Source organism: Narcine bancroftii, chromosome 2 (genome assembly GCF_036971445.1).
Source record: "Narcine bancroftii isolate sNarBan1 chromosome 2, sNarBan1.hap1, whole genome shotgun sequence".
Taxonomy (NCBI): Eukaryota; Metazoa; Chordata; class Chondrichthyes; order Torpediniformes; family Narcinidae; genus Narcine; species Narcine bancroftii.
In genome coordinates, this window is record NC_091470.1 from 295449109 (window position 1) to 295473193 (window position 24085).

The window sequence follows — 24085 nt, forward strand, 5'->3', positions numbered from 1 at the left end:
AATTCTGGAACGAATTCTCACGGTACCATAAGTGCAGTAACATAGACCACTTCAGCCAAAGTTGTCACCAAATCCTTTTGGGGTGCCGTGCGGATGCCCAGAAGGACCCAGTCTGCTCCTCAGACGTGTGCCATTAGGGCCGATTTTAGGGACCTGTGGAACTGTTTCACCAGGCCGTTTGACTGTAGGTTGTAAGCTGTCCTGTGGAGCTGAGTTCTTAGCAGCTGTGCCACAGCAGTCCATATGGTTGATGTGAATTGAGCTCCCTTGTCCAAAGTAATGTAGGCAGGGAGACCGAATCATGAAACCAGGTTGTAATAAGCAGCATCCTGGTACAGGTCCCCACTGTCATGTCTTCTATGGGAACCATAGAACAGGTACCATGATCCTCTGGACACTGGTAGTGGACCAATGATGTCTACATATACATGCTCAAACCTCCCAAAAGACTGTAGCGGTACCTTTATATCTTGGAGGTTTGACAGATTGTGCTTCACCTGTTTCCGGAGTCCATGCCACAAACCAACTGGAAATTATTTTGACAGTTGCCCAGATAGAAGGGTGGGATAACCCATGCAAGGTGTCGAAAACTTGGCATCTTCAGGCAGCAGGAACAATGGGATGGGATGTCTCGTTGAAATGTCACACATAACTTTAACACCCCTTGGTTGGATGGGCACATCCTCTAAGTGGAGTCCAGTGACCGCAGTGCAGTACATAGTTATTTCCTTGTCCTGTCATTGTGCTTTTGCTAATGCGGTGAAGTTCACTCCCAGCAACAAGGTGCACACTGACTAGATGGCAGTCCATGAAACTGTGTCAGCAACCACATTGCTTTTTCCCCGAGATGTGCTAGATTGTAGTGGAGAATTCAGATACACATGACAGGTGATGTTGCTGCAAGCAGACCATGGGACCAACACTTTAGCAAGCATGAAGGTTAGGGGTTTGTGATCTGTGAATATCGTAAACTCCCTACCCTCAAGAAAAAACGAAAAATGCCAGATTTAGAGCCAGCAACTCCGTCAAGCACACTGTAATTTATCTCTGGGTGGGGTGGGGGGGGGGGGGGGGTCGCAAGTGCCGGCTGAAAAGTTAGTGGCCTCCATTGGCCGTTAACCAACTGTTCCAGAACGCCGCCTTCTGCCGCTTCAGAGGCATCCACTGTGAGGGCTGTAGGGATGCCTACTTGTGGATGAACCAGGAGCATAGTTTTGGCTAGGGTGAGTTTGGTTTCATTGAAAGCCTTCATCGCCTCATCTGACCACTCGACCTCTTTGGATTTGGTGGGCATCAGGGAAAAAAAAGAGGTTGCGTGATCTGGGGTGCAGATGGAATTAACCGGTGGTAGAAGTTAACCATAACAACAAATTCCTGTGGGCTTTTAACTGTATCAGGCCTAGCAAATTGTCAGATGGCTTGCACCTTAGCCAGTAGTGTTATGGCACCTTGGCGGTTGATACGATGTCCTAGAAAATCAATAGTTGACAACTCAAACTGACACTTTGCCAGATTGATGTGAATCAAAAAAATGGTGGAGACAGCAGCAGAGAATACATGGAAGTGCCAGGTGTTCCTGGTGGGAATAGATGAATAGATATCCAAACTGCGTTCCACCAGTCCATGAGTCACTGGAAGGTTTGTGGTGCATTTTTAAGACAAAGTCTTTGGAAGGAACTCAAAAAGGACGAACGGGGTGATGATGGCCATCTTCAGGATATCTGCTGGGTGAACTAGGACCTGATGATAACCACTGACCAGATCAATTTTCGAGAATATACGCACCCCTTATAAGTTCACTATAAAATCTTGAATGTGCAGGACTGGGTATCTATCAGAGGTGGTTGCATCATTCAACCTCCTGTAGAACTGCACAGTCTCCATCACCCCGTGGATTTAGGAAACATACGGAGTGGAGAGGCCCATGGGTTGTCTGACACCATACTTGGTTTCGTCTGCAAGTATGTTCCTGACTCAGAATTGGGCCTCTGCCTGCTGAAACCATAGCAGTGGCTGAGTTGTCCAGAATACTGGCAGCTTCAGGGCAACAGGTTCATGTCGTTCATTATTTCTTTGGGTTCAAAAACTTTTGAACCATCAGGGTCACCCATATGGCAGAGTGCCAGAACAAGCAATGGAGATTGGCAACGTTGAGCGAGGTGTGGAAGAAACGAGCCAAGTCCAGCAATGTTTCAATGTGAACTCCTTGACTCAAAAACCAAGAAAACTCGTGATTCAAACACCCACGCCCTTTACCTTTAAATTCTGCATCCTGTGAGCCGGAAATGACGTGCCATCGGTTCCTTTCCTGTCTGTGACTGCTGGGGCTTGTTCACTCACTGTGTAGTTGAGTCACGTCGTGTTGGTCAATGGTACAAGACATACTAATCATTAGAAGTGATATGAAGGACATTAGAAGTGACAAGAAGAAATATGCTGCGGAAGTTTATGAAAAAGTTCCAAGAGTCTAATTGAATGTGCAGATGGTCAAAAATGGTGTTAATATTTGAATGGATAGAATTGTGAAGGTTTAGAGTTCAGAGTCTGCCTGGGAAAAGCAGAGGAAAGAAATGATGGAAAAGATGGATATATTGTAAAATCCAAGTAGACAAAATAATGTTAAGATAGTTGGTCTAAAAGACATTCTGAAGGAAGCAAAAATCCTGTGGAATTTTTTCAGAGTTCTAAAAGAAAATTTTTCAAAAGGAATTGAACTGGAGAGAGCTCATAGGCCCTTAAGGAGGAAGCCACTGCCAACTTAACCACCCAGAGCTGTACTGATTAAATGTCTACGCTTTCAAGATAAAGAAAATTTTTTAAGATTAGCAGTTCAACGTGCAAGACAAAATATGGGACCCAAGATCATTGATGGAAATAAAATTTTCTTTTATGCTGATTTGAGTATGGCAGTGGTGGACAGAAGAAAAAAATTTAATCCAGTGAAGATGAACTTTTGGAAGAAAGACTATAAGTTCACTTTCAGATATCCAGCTATCAGATCAGCCATGATCCTACTGAATGGCGGAGCAGGCTCGGTGGGCTGGATGGCCTACTCCTGCTCCTATTTCTTACGTTTTTATGTTTAAAAGTGTTTCTAAACAATAACCAACCTAGATTCTTTGTGGAAATAGATGCAAGAGCCTTTGCAGAATCACTTCCTTCAGGTTAAGAAGACGATCAAGTGAGAGTGGAAAGTTCAAGTCCTCAATGAGAACTACAACGAAAGGTGGCACAGATACAGCTTACACCGAAGAGAGCTGCATCAATCCAAACTTTAAGCTGTTAACAGGAGTTACAGGTGAAACAGTTAAAATTGATGAAGACCAAGTAAATGATGACCTTGAGGCAACAGATGATAAATTGTTTCCATGAACTTTGTAATTAATTTCTTTTCCCCGGGGGTGGGGGGGTAGATGTTTTTGTTTTTCCCTTTCTTGCCTTATCCATTATGAGCCATATTGTGGGAGGAGCCATAACCTGTACGTTGAAGGGGAGAAATGCTGTTTGTTCTTTATTCACCATGGGGGTGGGGGGGGGGAAGGTTATACTTTGTTTTTTATTAACATAATAGCAATTCACATATTTGTTAATTTTTTTTTCTTTGGGACAGAGACTTTCACAGGAGTCAGTTGGATTCGATGGAGGAGGCCTGGGAGAATGGGGCTGAAAGAGATTTGGATCTAAGATAATGGATGGGAATAATACATTAAATTTTCTTAGTTTTAATGCTAATAGGCTGAATAATGTACTAAAAAGAAAAAAGATATTTGCTCATATGAAAAAGATGAAAGTAGATAGATAGAGCATTTTTACAAGAGACTCATTTGACAGAGAAAGAACTTTTAAATTAAAAAGGGACTGAATGGGTCAAGTGGCAGCTTCATCGTTTCATTCTAAAGCAAGAGTAGCAGCAATATTAATTTAAAAAAGTTACTGGTGAAAATTCATCGTGTTAAAATGGATAAATATAGAATTTCGTAAAATAGGGGAAATAAACCCACAAGACTTTAAAAATGGAATTCAAGATCGTTAACAGCAAATAGAGAAATTTTTATTTTGAAACATCTAAGTGAGCTTTGGAATAAGGTTAATAAAGCTATTGGAGGAGATTTGATGTCAAGAACACCCTTATTTCAAAGTAGACTTATTCCATCTTTTTTGGAAAATCAATTTCTAAAGATTTATATAAATATATATACATGTATGTATATATATATATATATATATATAAATATATATACATGTATATATATATATATATATATATATATATATAAATATATATACATGTATATATATATATATATATAAATATATATACATGTATATATATATATATATATATATATAAATATATATACATGTATATATATATATATATATATATATATATATATATATATAAATAAATATATATACCTTTAACTTTCCAGAGTATAAGTTAAAGGTATAACATGCTTTTCGGATTTATTCTTGGATAACTCTTTCATGTAATTTGAACAATTATCCATGAAATATGATTTACCTCGATCTCATTTCTTTCGATATTTGCAGATTAGGAGTTTCTTAGATTCGACTTTACCCTCTTTTCCCAATCGGGAGACTACGACTGTTTTAGAGGATATACTATATTCAAAATTCCCTCCAAAAGGTGTGATATCTAAATTATATAATATAATTACAAAAATAAATTCTGGGACTTTTGAAAAGTTTAAAAATGATTGGGAAAGAGAACTCAACCTTCATATTTCTAATGAAAATTGGAATAAAATTCTGCGACTGGTAAACTCTTCTTCTCTATGTGCAAAACATTCACTAATGCAGTTTAAAGTTGTTCATAGAGCTCATATGTCTAAAGATAAACTCCATCGCTTTTATTCTCATATCGATCCTATATGTGATAAATGTCAATTGGAAATAGCTTCCCTTACACATATGTTTTGGTCCTGTCCCTCTTTACAGAATTATTGGAAGGAATTTTTTTCCATTATATCTACTGTTTTGAATATTGATTTACAACCACATCCCATTACTGCAATTTTTGGATTACCTATGATAGATTTGACTTATTTATCTCTTCCTGCGGATCGTATGATTGCTTTTCTTACACTAATGGCTAGAAGATCTATACTATTGAATTGGAAAGAGGTTAATCCTCCCACTGTTTTCCAATGGTTTACCCAAACTATACTATGTTTAAATTTAGAGAAAATTAGAAACTCTGTCTATGAATCCCCTTCTAAGTTTGAGTTAACCTGGCGACCATTTATTCAATATTTTCATTTGTGGTGAGTTGATCTGGCTCTGTTTTCTTTCTATGATTATGTATGATAATTGGGCTGTAAGATGAGATCGGAGTGATTGGCGTGGTTTAGCTATGTCTTTAGGTTTTTTTTAAAGTTTTTTTTAAGTTTTTTTTAATTCAGATTTTTTTTTTAGAGATTGGGGTTTTTTTTCTCTTTTTTCATATATTGTTATTAATTATATCTTTTTTTTAGAGATAGTTCACACCCTAAACTGAACTAAAAAAATTTTTTATGATATATTTTTATTCTGTAATATTATTGTTTAATATCTCTGTATTAATTCATTACTTACTATGTATTTTTTATATCTCTTTGAACTGTGTTTATAAATTATAATAATAATAAAAAGATTGAAAAAGAAAAGAAATATATACACACACACACACATATATATATATACACACACACACACACACATATATATATATACACACACACACACATATACACACACACACACATATATATATATATATATAAATATATATACACACACATGTATATGGGAGAGGGGGAGGGGGGATTTAGAGTAAGTTTTTCTTTTGTATTTTTTACTTTCTTTTTTATAAAATACCACATTTTGGATTAAGTTTGAAATATTGTGATATCTTTGTTAAGTGGTTTTATATTAAATAAGATATTTAAAAAAAGATTGAGGATGGTTTTGAAGTGGGGAAATTTATTAATTTTAGTAGAATGAAGGGATGTTTAAGGTATCTGAGGGTATCAAATTTTGTTATCATCAGGTTATAACATTCTTACTTTAGTCAAAATCTGTATTGCCAGAGGGATAGAAGTGGAGTCATTGTTGTGTAATGATGACGTAAAGAAATTTATTTCAGTAATATATAGGTTGTTACAAAAAAAAAAGCTCAGAAAGCTAGGGTTCATAATTCAAGACAAAGATGGGAAGTAGTTTTGAATAAGCACAATTGGATTGAGTTGTGTCAAGAAAGTATGAAAAGCACAATAAAAGCGAGGTACAATATAATTTTTATTCATCAGTTATATTTGACACCACAAAAGTTAAATAAATTGAATCAGACTTTATGCTTTAGATGTGGACAGGAAGATGGTACATTTTTGCATTCTACTTGGCAGTGTCCCAAGGTTAAACCCTTTTGGTTGGAAATAGGTTAAATTCCCATTGGGTGATATTTGAGGGGTTACACTTAAATTAAAATTGAATATGTATCGTTAAGATTGTTCAAATTGTTTTTTCAATAGCTAGAAAATGTATTGCTATAACTTGGAAGTCTGAAAAAGACTTGGAAAGGAGAGGTGGCATGTGGAAGTTCGGAGTTGAAAATACCACTTGAGAAAATTAATTATAATTTAAGAGATAAATATATATTTTGGAAAATATGACACCCATGTTTACAAACTGTGGGTATGAATATTTCAATGAATGTCAGACATTCCCTTTCTCCTAAAGGTCTCTGTATATTAAAAGAAGCCTTATAGTAAGGAGCGCTCATGTTGAAGTTCTCTTGTCCCATTCTTTTTTTTGCTTTGTAGAGGGTTAGAGGGATTAAAAAAAATATATATACACACACACACACACACACACACACACACACACACGTACGTACGTATTTGAAATGGACTTGCATTATTGTAAAATAAGTGAATTTTATTGTATTTTAAATTTATAAATTAATTGTTAAAAAAATTAGTTCACTGTGAGACTATAGAGAACAAGGACCACTCAAGGAAGGGATCTCACAGTAAAGGCAGATATTGATGATAAAATTCACCAACACTTTCAAAGTCCTAGTAGTGCCTTTGGTCAAACAAGGCAAAGTGTATTTGAAGATCAAAACATCAGTCTCATTTTTGTTGATCGATCAGCAGTGATCCATGCCTACTATACACTTATAAGACCTCGAGGTACCTCAAGGCAATGGAATGATATTACTAGTGCTGTCTCTGTAAAATTCTTTAAATTGACCAGAATGCAAGGTGTACTCTCACAAAAAAAATAAATGTGTTATAACATTCCATATGGAGTTTTACAAAAATCAAGAAAAAGAAAATTGAAAAGAAACAATCACAAGTTATTGGAAGAAAATATATGGCAGAGGCAGGAAGAGAGAATGCATGCATCTCCATTTTAAGTGTCATTACGGGAGATCCACTGATATATAATTAAAATTGTGCTAGAATATTTATAGTGGTAATGGAATATTGTAATTTGTTCATCAATTTGTATTTCAAAATTCTAGTCAAAACATAGACATTTGAAGTGTCAAGTTGGATGCAGTATTTGCATCTCTCTGATTACAAGATAGACACAAGCTAAAATGGCACATATACAGTTAATGTGACACCAGAAAAGATTGTATTTTTGTCATTTCAAATGCTGGCCACCAAGTGTCACTGTGGAGTACCATTAACTTGGCTCAACTGGCAGCCATGTTGAAGATAACCATTTGTCTCAAGCTCTTGATGGATCTCCTCTTTCTTCCCTATGCCCCACATTTAAATTCAGCTAGAGCTGTTGCTGGTCACATGCATAGTTAAATAGGCGGTTGGCTTGCCGTGCTCCTTCCCAAAACAGAATCAAGTTCCTGAAATACTCCATCCCTTTCCATGTCAAGCCTGAAGCCATCAACTCTGACCTCCACCATCAGACCTACTTGCCCATGTGATGGAGGCTCAGTATCCCCTTCTTTCTTCCCCTATTTCCCTTCTTTCCCATTTGTTGTCATTACTATTATCTTTCTTCTTTTTTCCATCTTTATTTTGACACTCCCTCCACCCCGCCCAATCCAATGATCTCCTACTCAAACTCTGCAGGTGATCTTAATTGACCACATTAAATTTAATGTTAGCTTGAACTATGAAGTTCAGAACCATTTGGGTTTAAATACTTGGAGAATGTTGGATCTTTCCAACTGCACTGAGGTCAGCATTTATTGTTCATCCCCAGCAAACTATGGAATAATGGATTTTCTGGCAACAAATGAGCTCTGACTTCTATACTAAATGATTGATACTCATTAACCAAAAGGAATTTGACTTAGGAAAAAAAGAAACCACTTGAGGACAAGGGATTTACATCAAAAGGCTACATTCAGAAGTACTGAACTCTAAAGAGTTATTTATACAAGTAATATTTACAATCTTGATGGAGTAGTCCCAGATTATTAATCTTTTTGAAAAAAAAAATCTTTCAAATAAAGATTTGAGAATTCTCTACTAATTATTCCATTTACTTGGATCAAACTTGGATTACTTACTACATCTGCTTGTGAGGCTTCAGAGATAAAGGCTGAGCAGAGGTACAGGGAAAATCTCTTAACTTTACAGATTTGCTGTGGTCCTGCTGGCAGTCCAGGGAGTGGCATGATCTTTCTGCAAGATGTGGGATATCAGGGAAATTTCCAATATCCTTAATGATTACAATTGTGGAAAATGTGTCCAGTTGTAGCTCCTGACTGATCACATCAAGGAAATGGAGCTGGTGTTTGAGGCATTGGGCATCATCTGGGATGCTGAGATCCTCATCAGAGAGTTTTCAAGATATGGTCACATCTAAGGTGCATGCTTCAGGTGACTACCAGAAAGGTAAAGGAAGGAGGCTGTCAGTGAAGGTTTTCCCCATTGCCATTTCCCTCAGTATTAGGTAAACCATGATAGACACAACACTGGACCTGCTCTAAAAGAACGAGATTGAATTATTAGTGGGAAGCACTTACTGACCAGCAAGCTCAACACTATTAGTTTTGAAACATACAGAGAAATAGGATAGGTACACAAGGCAAGGTTCAAAATTGATGCAAAGCTATTTTTGGATGGGAACTCGTAGAGGTTGATTGGAAGAATCTGTATGCAGATAAATGGGGTGGCTGGCAAGTAAGAGATTATTTAAAATGAGATGGCAAGAGTTCAGAGAGACCATATTCCTGATCAGGTGGACAAGGCTAGCAAGTTTGGGGAACCTTGGTTGATAAGGTAATATTGTGGCCTGTTCAGCAAAAAAGGGTACATGCCCAATTTGGGAAGTCCAGATCAAGCAAATTCTTCAGTATAGGGAAACAACTGTAAGGGAGCATTCAAGCAAGAAATCAGGACGGCAAAAAGAGGACAGATTGATCTGGCAGGTAGGATAAAAGAAGGGATTCTTCAATGAAAAGGTGGTTAGGGAGAGAGCTTGTCCTCCCAAAAACCAACATAACCATCTTTGTTTGGAGCTGCATAACATTGATGATAAATTAACATTTCTCAGTGTTTACTGTGAAAATCATGGAAACTAAGGAAACTGAAGTAAATGAATGCACATCTTAGACTACATAGAAATTACTGAGCAGGGGATATCAGAGGTCTTAGAGGGCACAAAGTGAACGAAACCCGAGGGACTGCTCAAGTTTGGTCTAATGTTGGAAAAGATTTATGAAATGGGCTGTGAAGGAAATTAACCAAATGCAGGCAAATGGAATCAGCTTAACATGCCAAAAAGGCCTATTCCATGCTGAATGGCTCTTTGCATAATTAGACTTGTGGGAAGCTGAGGAAGACTGAAAAGTGGCTAACATTGCACTTTTATTTAACATGTGCATCAAGGTCAAGCCAGAGTGTCTTCAGAGATCTTATGGGTACAGAATTTCAAAAAATCTTTAGCCTCTTGGTGACCAGATGTCTTATTTCTGGCCTGGGCAACTCATCTCTTATTTGTGGCTTGTGCCCCTAAGTTCTAGATCTAGACAGTAGAGCTGAGCAACAAATTCCACATCTATTCTGTCAAGGCCCTGGAAATATCTGAACATTTAATGATATCACTCATTCTTCCATTAAGATCAGAGAGAACATAAACTCAGCTTGCCTAATCCATACTGTCAAGATTTAATCTGGAACCTGCCCTGCAGGTTTTCTATTGCAAGTATAACCTCTTTTTCTTAAAGATTTATTAAAATTTACAATATTTATTCCTCAATTCAGTACTCACATAATGTCCATCAAATTAAAATAGTCACCATTGTCTAGAATACACCCTAATCCCCAAGGCATCCAATAGTTTTCAGGAAAATGTATCCCAGGAGGAAGGAAAGCAGACCAGCACACAATATTCCAGACACAACCTCACAATTGTCCAACTTAATTAAAGCAAGGCATCTCTATATCCTTGGACTCAAATCCTCTTCCTGATAACAAGTAGATCTGGCAAGATACTAGATTGGAGGATTGAGTCAGTATAAAAGTCCTTATTTGTGGGGTAACTAAATACTGCAGTACCCTATAACCAGGCTATCATGCACCTAATACTATAACTGCGCCAACCTAGAGTTTATAATATGAAGGATCTGGTGTTCAATGAAATTCTGAGGGACCAAAGAATAGATGGTTGAAACGGTATTGATCATTTTGACAACTTTACTTATATTTTCCACAAAATATTTGGAGCATTTAATCAAATGGTATTTTATTACTATAAAAGTTGGACGACAAAACTAAAAACAATCTTCACTAACACACCCAATGTGTTCTCCACAGATCACTCATACAAAGGGGAAAAAAAAACTGAAATACACCCTTGGTCACACATCTTGTTTAAAACCCTCAAGGTTTAAGAATGAAAATTAAATTTAAACTGAATGGTTAATGACGTAAAGCAGATACCTGTTCTGACTGTGAGGTGTTTAATGGGGAATCTTTTCCTGCATCATCGTCATCAGATATTTTAAACTCCAAATCCTCTGTATACCGCTTTCTTTTCACTTGTCGACTGGAACGGCGCTTCTGAAAGGTGATAAAATGAAACAAAACTCCAGCTATATAATTTGGTTGACAATTGAAAATTGACTTTCATTCCAATAGTGCAGACAAGCATGCAAGAGTTTTGAGTACAGAAAATATAAATTGGGCATTCTATAAGTTGCTTCAGGTTTGGTACAACTGATGACGTAGCAGAAATGCATCATAATACCAACTATAAAACATCTCATCTTCCCATTGAAGACTGAAGAATTAAGCTTTGGTCATTCTCTCAAGTGTATATCACCAGGTTTTAAATTAGCATAATAATGATCATTTAGTTTTAGTGGAGAATTTTGGAGGACCATTTTTTTTTAACCCAAGTGTTTTTGACATGGAACTTGCAATAAGGAACATGGTTGAATAGGAGAAAAGACAGCAAGGTGATTGCAAATAGGGTAAGAAACACATCTATTCATGTACAATAATAAGAAAAATCTGTTCTTATGGTGCCAATGTTATCTGGGTAGCATTATTTTGTGTGTGCACTCAGCCAAGAACAAGTCTATATTCTGTGTATTTATGGGGACAAAGATTCAACACACAAGAAACTGTGCACAAAGAACCGAACAGCAATGGCTATTCACTTGAAATCCTGAAATAAAGAATAGCTCTCATTTTTGCATGTGAGTTGGAGAGCTGATCATACACACAAAAACAATATATTTGACATAATCTTCCATACTTCTCTTTCTGTCAAGATGACCAACATCTACATGCTCAACTAGAATCATTTACTGCTTGACCTGCTGAGTTTCTCCAGCATGTGTTTTTATTAGTCATTTACAGCACTTTCCCAAAGTTTTTTCATCTCTTAAAACTTATTATATTAATTTCTACATAACAAACTGAACAAAAACTGTACGAGCAAGATTTTTTAAACACATACAAAAATCAGTGCATGGGGTTACCATAGGATGAGTAAATTCCATTTCAAAATCCTATCAAGATAAAGTGAGTTCGTATATGTCATAGACAGAAAGAGGAAGGGAGCAATCACTCTTTTGGAAGTATTCTATAAGCATCCCAATATCCTCCAGCAGATTTTTGGAAAGTTGCAAACAGGGTCAATGTCATAAGAAACTTCAACTTCCCTAATGACACAACTCTAATGCAAAAGGGTTAGATAGGGTAGAATTTGTAAGTTGTGTCCCAAGAAAAAACCCTGACATAGTATGTCAAAAAAGCCAACAAAAGATGCCACACTGGATCTAGCACTGGGCAATGACTGTAGTCAGGTGACAGGCCTCTTGGTGGGCAGGCATTTCAGAGAAAGTGACCACATGTCCATGATTTTTAGCAGAGCTATGGACAAGGATACGAACAAGCAAAATGCGAATGTGTTTTAATTTGTTACTTTTTTTTAAATATAAACACAGGGAACTGTGTATGCCTGAAATACCTTGCCAGGGGTGGTGGAAGAGGCTGAAGCATTAGGGGCATTTAAGAAATTCTTAGACCGGCACATGGATGAAAAAAGAGGGTATGAGGTAGGAAGGGTTTAGTTTTTTTGCAGGAATATATAGGTTGGCACAACATTGAGGGCTGAAGGGTCTGTACTGTGCTGTACTGTTCTATGGAAATCTGCATAGTAGAAATGTGGAGGATGTTTAACAACGACTTGTGCAGTGCAAGGATGGAAGGGTGAAGGAACCATGGTTGATCAAAGAGGTGCATCAGTTAGATTAAAGAGGTAGCAGAAAGTCAAGGAAACAAAAGTCAGGAAGGGGTCATGAGAATAAGGTAACCAAGAAGGAACATAGGAGATCTATAAGGGGGGCACAAAAAAGCTTTGGCAAGATTAAGGAATACACTGGAGTGTTCTATTATGTGTGCATGAAGAATAGGAGGATGACAAACGTGAGGGTAGGACTGCTTAAGGATAAAGGGGAGAATGGAATACCCAAGAGGCAGAGGAGGTTATTAATGAACACAGTGCTTCAGTGTTCACCAGGGAGAGGGATCTTGGGGGTAAATGTGAGGTTAGTGTGCAAAAGAGGAAATGCTGGAGCTTCTTCAAGGAATTCAGAGACGAGTCCCCAGGACCAATTTGATATTCCCCAGGTTACAAAAGGAAATGAGGGAAGAGATCGTAGGGCTGTTGGCAATAATCTTTGCATCCTCCCTGGTCACAGGAATGATATTGGAAGATTGCCAAATGTTGTTCCCTTATTCAAGACAAATTGGGGGGATTTCTGGGAATTATCAGCAAGTGAGTATTATGTAGTGGTGGGCAAACTATTGCGAAAGTTCTTTGGAAAGCAGTCGTCTCAGGAATAGCACGGCTCTGTAAGGGGCAGGTTATAAATCAGAAGGCTAATTGTTTTTTTGAAGATGACAAAAATTGATCAAGGTTGGGCAGTGAATGTGGTGCTTATGAATTTTAACAAGTTGACAAGATTCCCCATGATGGGCTCATCCACAAAATCACGAGGCATCAGAACCAGAATTTATTGTTATGAACATGTCACCAAATTTGTTGGTTTGCAGAAGTATTACAGGTACAAAAATTGCTATGAAAATAAAATAAATTAGTGCAAAAGAAAAGGAAAAGTTAACTGGTGTCTCCGGTTCATTGTCCTTTCAGAAATTCAATGGCAAAGGAGAAGAGCTACTTTTGTACCATTAGGTGTTCATCTTTATGCTCCTGTATCTCCTTCCTGATGGTAGCAGTGAGAAGAGGGCATGGACTGTATGGTGAGGGTCCTTGATGATTCTTGAGACACCACCACTTGAGGTTGTCCTCGATGGAATCAAGACTAATGCCCATGATGGTGCTGGCCGAGTTCAGAAAGCTCTATAGCCTTTTCCTCTCCTGTGCATTAGCACCTCCATACAGTGATGCAACGAGTCAGAATGCTTTCCATGGTACACCTACAGAAATTTGCAAGGCTCTTTGGTGACGTTCCAAATCTCCTCACAAAGTATAGCCACTAGTGAGCTTTCTTCAAAATTGCATCGATATAAAGGTCGCAGGAACGATCTTCAGAGATATTTTGTAACCATTTCTACTGCTGACTCCTTGATGATTACTGATTTATGTTCTCCTGGTTTATACTTCCTGAACTCTATAGGCAGTTCCTTAGGTTTGCTAACATTGAATGCAGCGTGGTTGTGACATCACTCAACGAGCTGATCTGTCTCACTCCTGTACGCTTCGTGCCTAGCTACACAGTCATGGGGTATGGAAAATAGAGCAGTGGGCAAGGAATGCATTCTTCAGGTATGCCTGTGTTGATTCTCATTGAGGAGGAGACATTGTTACTGATTCGCATCAACTATGGTCTGACGATGAAGAAGTTGAGGATCCAGTGGCAGAGGCCCAGATTTTGAAGCTTGTTGACTAGTACTGAGGCGATGATGGCATTGAAAGTTGAGCAGCCAGTGAGATTGCATCTGCTGTGGAGTGATTGTGGCGGTAGGTTAATTTTTGAGGGTCCAGGTCTTTACTTAGGTATGAGTTAATTCTGGCCATGACTGACCTCTCAAAGCATTTCATCACAGTACCGCATAGGACGATCCTTGATACTTCAAAATTTCACCTTAAATTCAGGTCATCCTGTACAAAGGGTCTAAAATTCTTGTCTTGACAAGTCTCAATGCCCCTGCCATCTTTCTGCTGGCTCCGATGCTCCATTAGTTATTTGCAAAGTCTCCTCCATGGGCTCAATCCACCAGGTTCAACTGTTGTCAGCTCAATACAGGCTTTAAGTGGTCTGTTACAGGACCCGACAATGGGTTATTTTAAAATATGCCAATAAAATTTAAACCTTTAAATGATTAATTTGTTATTAAAATATTGTGATTTGCTTTTAACAGTAAGTGCCAGATTTTTTTGGGGGGGGGGGGGGTGGGGGTGGTCGGAATCACTTTTTACAAAGGGTATCACTTCAAACCAACATTTTAGGTAGAAAAAAATTCCAGGGGTCATCCAATAGAGTTATCCTATACAATGGCAAATGCGGTAGATGTGAGTGGTACTGGGCTATAGTCATTGAAGCAACTCACTCTTCTCTTTTGGGCACCGGGAGGATTGATGACCTTTAGAAGCAGGTGCGAACCTCCAACTGCAGGAATGAGAGATTGAACATGTTTATGAACACTCCAGCTAGTTGGTTGACACATATTTTCAGTACCCTTCCTGGTACGACTTCAGGGCCTGATGCCTTGGGAGGATTCACCATCTTGAAGGATGTTCTGACATCAACCTCAAACATATAAGACAGGGTTGCCAGTTTATGCAAAGATTTTCATTGATACTATTGAGTTCTCCTTTTCAAAGCAAGCACAAAAGGCGTTCAGCTCATTGGGTAGTCAAACATCAAAGTCATTTATGATGCTGAGCTTCATCTTGTAGGATGTAATGGCCTGCAAGCCCTACATATCTGATTAAGTTTCTAGCTTTCCTCAGAATTGACTCTTTGCTGGTAAGATAGCCTTCTGTAGGTTGTAACTGGATTTCCTGTAGAGATCTGAATCATTGGTCTTAAAAGCCATCGGCCTTGCCCTCAGCAGGTAGCAAATCCTTTGGTTCATTCACGACTTTTAGTTGGGTACTTATAGTATGTGTACGTGGATACATACTCATCCACACAGGTTCCAATGAAGTCTGTGACAACCATGGCATATTCAAGTTTGAAGATGACCCCTTGAATATGGACCAGTTCATTGATTCAAAGCAGTCCTGCAGGTGCTCCTCCACCTCCTTCAAGCATACTTCCACTGTTCTCACCACTACTGCTTTAGTCCTCAGTCTCTGCTTGAACACTAGGAGTAGAAGTACAGCCAGATGATCAGAGATGACAAAGTGGAATGGCTCAGTTGGTGTTCTTGATGACGGATTAGCAGTACTTGTTAGCTCTTCTGATTGAGGTGGGAATATATTTGTGATAGTTTTTCCACAGACGTTAGGTGGGCCTTGTTGAAGTTCCCTTTAATGATTGGTAACCTATCAGGGTATGGTATCTCGTTGTTATTGATTGCAGTGCTCAGCCCATCCAGTGCCCACCAGATATTATCCTGGGGCAGAGCATACACAGTAACCAGGATGATAACAGAGAATTCCCTTGGCAGATAGAATGGACAACACTTGATCACCACATGTTCTAGATCAGGGAAGCAGGACTGGGACAAAACCATCACATTTGTGCAACACAATGGATTGATGATGAAACAAACAACTCTGCCTTTACCTTTCGCCTGTGTCCTGTATATGTGGTGGAAGGTGAAGTCTTCAGGCTGTAGTTCTGTGTCCAGAATGCTCTCATTCAGCCACATCTCAGTGAAGCGCATCACAAAACAATCCCCAATCTCCCTCTACTGCTGTAGTCTGGGCTCAAATTCATCTAGTTTATTTTCTAAAGATTGTTTGTTGGCCAAGAAGATGGGAGAAAGCAGAAGCCTCAGGGCTGACATCTTAGTTTAACCTGTACGACCACCCCACCCCCCCCATCACTGTGCTCCCACCACACTCAGTCAGTGTGGTCCTGTGCACTGGCTGCTTGAATCGCCCTAGGTCCACATGGGATCATGAAACTTTGGCTGTATGGAGTCAGAACTGCCTTGCCTAAAGAAGGCAGAGGGTGACAGCAGGTAGAACGTATTCTGCTTGGAGGTCAGTGACCATTGTTCCACAGAGACCTGTTTTGGGACCCCTGCTCTTTGTGATTTTTATAAATGTCTTTGAATAAGAAATGGAGAGGTGGGCCAGTCAACTTGAAGATGATAAAGGTAAATAATGTTGAGATAGTGTAGAAGGATGTTGGGAGTTTACAATGGGATATATCATAAAGAAATCTCTTGGTGCCTGCCAGTGGGCTGATCTCGCCTCAAACCATGCATCTTGGTGCCTCACAGTTCGGCGGGCTGCAACCTCCTTTGAAGAAGACCACAGAGCCCACCTCACTGACAAAAGACAAAGGAGGAAAAACCCAACACCCAACCCCAACCAACCAATTTTCCCTTGCAACCGTGCCTGCCTGTCCCATATCGGACTTGTCAGTCACCAACGAGCCTGCAGCAGACGTGGACATACCCCTCCATAAATCTTCGCTGCAAAGCCAAGTCAAAGAAGAAAGAAAAAGAATATCATATATGCTGGCGCACAGGATGAATCACGTATAGGAAGAGCCCCCCTCCTCACCCCATTTTCCATCTTAAATGTAGGTTTTGAGCAATGCCCTTTGTATAGGATAACCCCCAAATCTGGCACTTAACATTGACCAGTGGAGTGATGCTGCCATGATATTTTATTACCGAATTAGATTTATCCTGTCAAAGGTTTTTAATTTCCTTAGCTCATTTTAAAATAAACAACCATCAGCTCCTGTAACAAGCTAGTTAAAGCCTGTACAGAGCTGGTGGCAGTCGGACTGGGCAGGCGGACCCCACAGGGGAGCACTGAGGCTTAGTTAGACACATGTGGGTTTACCCTCCTGAAATGGCCCTCAATGCCCCTGCAGCATCCTGGAGTCACCATTTGTTTGGAGGTGAGTATGGTTTTAAGTACGAATAAGGTCTGCCGAATGCCTGGCTGGGACACTTGCATGGAGGCAAGCAAGGTTGTCAGCGCAAGGAAGGTGGTAGAGAGCAGCTAAGGCCTGACCAGGACACTTGAGTCAGAGCTGGCCGGATGGGGTTAAGATATGGAGAGGGAGGGGAAGATGCCAGCGACATTGAGGCTTTGCTGTCAAGGTTCGGATTTTAGACCCAGCATACAAGACTTCAGCTGATTTTGAGGTAATATTTTTAAGTTTCGGATCGTCCTATACACTAGCATATTCAGTGTAGCGACGTCATTCAATAAAAATTGGAGGCAAAGTTAGGTGTTTGTATCTGTGACGTTTTTTCAATTATTCCCAATACAAGTTCAGTTGTATTTAAATCTTTTATTTTTGAAACACAAACCTTGTAACCATCTTCTTTAATGTTCAATGAAAAGTCTTTTAAGTTACGTTCCATGTGTTTGATTCTTAATAATAAAATATTCGTGTAAAAATTAATGTGGCTTAACAATCTTTAACGATGCTCAGTGTGGTTCGACAATGCGTAACTTTCTTTAACACCAGTTTGACGGGTTTTAAACTATGCTGAAATATAGTTCAACTATGTTCAACGTTCCTTAAACAATCAACAGAAACTGTTGACACCTAATTCACCCTCCTCAGATCTCCAATTGACGACTCGCACAGGGGAACCTATATTTAAACTCTCACTCATGCATGCTCCTTTGTGTACGCACTGGCCCTAGCTCCAACAATTCACTACTGAGCCAACCATGCATCCGCCACCATGCTCCTCTGGAAATGCAAATGGTGCCAGCGCGAGCAGTAATCAACATGGTGGCGCACGGCCTACTAAACTCCAGGATGCTGCTGAAGCCCGCAGGGACCAACAAGACGCTGCTCAACCACAGATAAGGTGCAGGCCATTGACTCTTACATACAGTATACGAGATGCAAGAATGGACCTACATGCAAGAATGGACAGAGAAATGGCAGATGGAGTTCAAGAGAAGACTGGAGCAATGCACCCTGGAAGGTCAAACAAAGCTATAGGACACAGGTTATGACAGACTTCTTAGCAGTGTGGAGGAACAGTGGAAATTTATGGTCTTTCCAATGATCCCTCACAGATGCTGGCAAGTTGATACAGTGGTTAAGAAGGCACATGGTGCAGTACTTTCATCAGCCCAAGGATTGAGTTCAAGATCTCTGGTATATTGCAGCCCTATGAAACTCTGGTTAGACCACATTTGGAAAAATGGCAGCATCAAGGATGAAGAGCTGACCAGTGCCAGTCACCTCTGAGGCAACTTTTATTAATTATATTAGTTATGGCTTTATCTGTAAAATTGGGGAGGAGGGATTAATTATAACAGCAGCATGGTTAGCGTAGTGGCTAATGCAACGCTGATACAATGTTTGCAAATATGGTTCGAATTTAAAGGAGAGTGCACCAGGGCTTGAGTGGGACACTGACATGGAGATGAGTTGGGTTGTCAGTGCGAGGACAGTGGGCCGAAGACCTGACCGGGCCACTTGCATTAAGGTGAGTCGGTCTGCGCCGAGGGTCTGACCAGGATACCAAGAATGAAGAGCTGGTTGATACCGCTCACCACTGAGGTGGCTCTCCCAAAATGTCTCCCTATCCCTGCCTAGTAAGAGTCTATATCTTTATTAGTATTAGATATATTAGGAAAGCTTTAACTGTAAACTTGGGGGAGGGGGGGGGATTAATTACAACGGTAGCTTGCTTAGCATAGCAGCTAGCGCAACAACTATTATGGCACCAGTGACTGGTGTTAGAACTTAAATTTTGTAAGATACAGGAATTAATTGATTAAAGTTAACTTTACACAAAGACTGCAATAGTGATTTTTTTCCCCCAACTTACTTTACATTTTGCACTGTCTTTTGTATTTCAAACAGTGTATTAGGATTCTAAGAGTGAATCTCAGTTACAGAGTTCTGTGTTTTGTTTTGGCCTATGTGTTGTGTGGTTTTGTGTTGGAAAGTGACAGTTTGCCTTAGAGAGCCATGGTGAAGGTGGACTGCTGAGAGAGTGGGAGACGGACTGGGCATGTGCAGAAGATAATCTAGAAATTTCTGGACTTGGAAGACAAACCACCACTGGTGTGGCTGTGAAGTGGAAGGAGGCCCAAGCAGAGTCAATGTCTGGGAGGCAGTTTAGAATGTTGGGCATTTTTAAAGGGATGAACATTCCAAAGGCAGCCAGAAGGATCCGGACCAAGCCATCGTTCCTCTCTCTGCAAGCAACACAAGAAGACAATTTCGAATGTTGTGCTCTCTCTCTCACAAAGATCTTTTGGCTTCAGTTTACCAAACAAACTGAATTTTGTTTATGATCTTTGCTTCGGTTGAGATTGAAGTTTTGTGAGTCTTGTGTGTTTTGTGTCTAAGTTTTTCCATGGACTTTAATTACATATGTTATATTTAGGCTGGGGAATTCATTAGTTGTACACTGTTATAGAAATTTACATAGTAACCAGTGGCTATTGTTATAAAAGGTGGGGGGGGGATTTTGAATTAAAATTTGAAGATGAATTTTTGTTAATAAAGTAATTGTTCATCTTTACCCCTGTGTGATATGCCTTCTTTGGGGTTGCTGGTTTGATCTTGTACATTTCCAGCATCCAACAGGTGCTGGATAATGGGGATTTTTACTGTAATTTTAGTAATGTAGTTCTTTTACAAAGCTATGGAAAATATGGAAGATAATTTGAAAGAATTACAATGCTGTGTACAATACTGCACTCACTACATGCTCATCCTCAATCACTTCTTACCAGGCTAGTGTGAAAGAACATTAAACAGTGGAAATCAAATAAATTGATTAATGAGAGTGCACATTAAGTAATGGTACTTGCTTTCCAAAGATTCACATTTTTTGACACTGCGCAGTTCCAAAAGATTTGCTTTGCTATCCTTCTTTAATAGTCAAGATTCTAATTTTATAAATATTGGGAAAAAATGTTGAGCATCACCCAAGCTCACTTCATCCCAAAACTGGCATCATGGATCTGCCCATGTTTCATCACCTGGAGCATTGGAGTTGAACCATGAGAAATCATTAAAAGTTCAATTGAAAAATTATGTAATGGGAAACATGTACAGGTATGCAAAATTTGGAAAATATGAACATTAATTTTTTTTTAAAGAGGAAACAAGGTGAAGATTATATGGGTAGCTGAGGGATGAATGTAGTAGTTGAAGATGGGGATCAAACCAGCACCAACCATATGGACTGGATGGCCCTCAGATGAAGGAGGAGGCAGCTATGTCAACATCATAGTTAACTGTTTATGGTGCTCCATTGTGGCAATTCTACCCTACAGCTGCTCCCCTCATTGAGGACAGCTCACACTGAAGTGCCAACCCTACAACTCCCTGAGGGAATGCCACTGTTATCCTGACTGCATCCTACATCCCTCCACAAACAGGTGTTAAGCTCGCACGAGAGGATCTACACTAGTGGTTCTCAACTTTTTTTTTCCCTCCCCCAGTCACATACTACTAAGTAATCCCTATGCCATAAGTGCTCTGTGATTATTAAGGGATTGCTTAAGGTGGTATGTGACTGGGAAGGCTCAGAATCACTGCTCCAGACCCAATTATTACAGAAATATTTTGCTTGAGAAAAATTGTCATTGGCCCATTTCCTTTGGAGTTATGAAACTGCACATAATGAGTCAATTAGGTACAATTAAAACAGTGGTTTTCAAACTTTTTCTTTTCACCCACATACCACCTTAAGCAATCTCTTGCTAATCACAGAGCATTTATGGCATAGGTAATACTTAAAGTGGTATGTGAATGGAAAGAAAAGGTTGAGAACCACTGATCTATATGCAGTGATCAACAGACACATGGCGTATCCTGTCTTTTCAGTCTTTGCTGGGAATTTCTCCTCCAACACAAAAGGGTTGAACCTTCTCAACCACTGCTATAGCTACCATCAGGAACACCTATTACTCGAGTCAGTGCCTGGGCTATCTGGCTGGGCTTATTCTAGCTGCACGTATGCAGAAACTGAAGAGCACTGTACCCATCAAGAAAACTGTATAGAACTAGTCTGGGGAAGAAGTTTTCGTGGTTGGCTGGAATCAACAAACTGGACCATGTTCAAGCACTTGATCGCAGACATGAATGAATATGCCACAGTTGTTATTGACCTCATCCTACTAAGATTATCAAAGTGTATCCTAACCAGAAACCATGGACAAACCAAGCAATCTGCAACCTGTTGAAGAACTGATTACTCCTGTTCAGAGCAGGTAATTCAGAAAAGCACAGGACGACCAGGTACAATTTCTGGAAGGCAATTACCAATGAAAAAAAAACAAAACAAATCCAGACTAACCCAGACAGATGCTCTACAGCTGTGGCAGGGTTTGCATGCTATTACATCTACAAGGGGAAAATTATTCATTATAAAACACCTCTTCTGGATAAGATTAATGGCTTCTACGTTCACTTTAAAAGGGGACAAAGAGATTCACTCTCACGAGCCACCACATCCCCTGGCAACAATGCACTCTCGATTTCGGAAGTCATTGTGAAAGGAACCTACAGGAGGATTAATCCCCAGAAAGCATCTGGCCAAGATGGTGCACCTGGCTTCATCAAACCCTGAAGAAATAAATGTGGAGGTTTTGCTGGCATTTTCAACTATTCGCTACCGCAGTCCAAGGACCTTGTCTGCTTCAAAAGGACATCCATCATATGGGTGCCCAAGAAAAGAAAGGTGACCTGCCTCAACAGCTACTGTGCAGTAGCACTTGTGATAATTGTGATGAAGCGCTTTGAGAAATTGGTCATGGAGCAAATCAACCGTTTCAGAAGGAACCTGGTCCCAATTCCATTTTCCTCCCATTAAATTTAAATCACAACAGATCAACATTGATATCATCTTGCTGGCACTCCACTTTGCATTTATCACCTGGACCACAAGAACACCCATGTCAGGCTATGGTTCATTGACTGCAGCTTGGCATTTAACACCATCATACTAGCAAAATAATCACAATCAAGGTCTTGGACCTTTGCAACCAGATCTTTGATTTCCATGGACTTGTTGAATTCCTCCCCCTTTGCTACCAGATCTTTGATTTCCATGGACTTGTTGAATTCCTCCCCCTTTGCAACCAGATCTTTGATTTCTATGGACTTGTTGAATTCCTCCCCCTTTGCAACCAGATCTTTGATTTCCATGGACTTGTTGAATTCCTCCAGAACTTTTGTATATTGTCCTATATCTGCAGGCTTCTTGCTTCAAGTCAAGAAAAAAAAGTCTTTAATTTGCTACTCAAAAAGCGTTCAACAGAACTGGCAATTTTGAACAAATAGTCAAAATCCAGGCTTACTTTGGCAAAATGAATAAGTGAGCACCACACAAAAAACTCAAGAAGACTTTCCTGAAACAGACTTTACCTTTTGAATTCTCTGGAGACAACAGTACTTGGAAGTAACACTTAGCATGATATGGTGGACAAAGTTTTCTTTGGTTGAACAGATGAAGACAAGACAAGACAAAGAGAAAATCTTAGAGCAATCTGCCTCCAGAGTTTGAAATGAAAAGTTAGGGGTGGAATGCAAAAGCTGCTGGAACAAGGAATGGCAAAAAAAAAAGGGGCTTGTGTTGAAGAGGATAGAAAGAGAGACTTACATTAGTACAAAATATTTCATGGCATCAGGTCTTAAACTGCTTTACAGCAAATTAAACTTCGACTTAAAAAAAAATTAAAATCATAATTATAAAAGAGGAAGGATGCAGTAGGTAGGATGAACAGATAGACTGATGAAAATCTTAGCTGTTCATTGTCTGCAGATTTTTTAAATTGCAATCTAAACAGAGAAAACAGTCAGCTCCATGTTACCTGGATTCCATATCACCAAGGAAATTGTTAAGAAAGTCAAGGTCTGATATTGTCAAGTTTAAAGCCGCTTAGACCTTCCAGCGCCTCATGGACTCTGTGGGCAGGGACTTGGATTTCGTCTATTTTTTTGGACGACATCCTCGTTGCCAGCAAGGACCAGGTGCAACGCAAGGTCCACCTATGCGCCCTTTTCTCCCGGCTGGCCGATTTCGGCCTTATCATCAACCCGGCCAAGTGCCAGTTCGGGAACCAGTCTGTGCAGTTCCTGGGCCATACCATCACAGCTGAAGGAGCCTCACCCACCGCTGCTAAGATCGCTGCTATCAGGGAGTTCCCACGCCCGGACAGCCTCAAGAGGCTGCAGGAGTTCGTGGGTACAGTCAACTTTTACAACCACACTGAAGAATGAAGAGCTGAAAGTTGAGGAACTGTGTGGAGGGGGAAAGGTCTCCAGAGTGGGAATGAGAAAGGGTTCAGATGGGACACCATACAAATGCGATGTCCATATTTGAGAATGTGGCAGAGTTCTGTTACCCAATCTGCACTTGGTCTGGATAATGTAGAAAAAACAAACACACACATGAAAGAAGCTTAGTTAACATGATTATTGTGGGTTGGGCCAGATCTG

General features: G+C 39.7%; 1 protein-coding gene across 6 annotated transcripts in view; it reads right to left on the bottom strand.

Annotated features, from left to right (window-relative positions):
• The window catches only part of chd7 (chromodomain helicase DNA binding protein 7), a 283290-nt gene that overhangs the window by 144040 nt on the left and 115165 nt on the right, over nt 1–24085 (bottom strand). For all 6 annotated transcript variants that reach the window (XM_069921414.1, XM_069921413.1, XM_069921415.1 and 3 more), the window contains exon 5: nt 10926–11045. In XM_069921414.1, coding sequence (XP_069777515.1) covers nt 10926–11045 — 120 coding nt within the window. The remainder of the gene's footprint in view (nt 1–10925; nt 11046–24085) is intronic.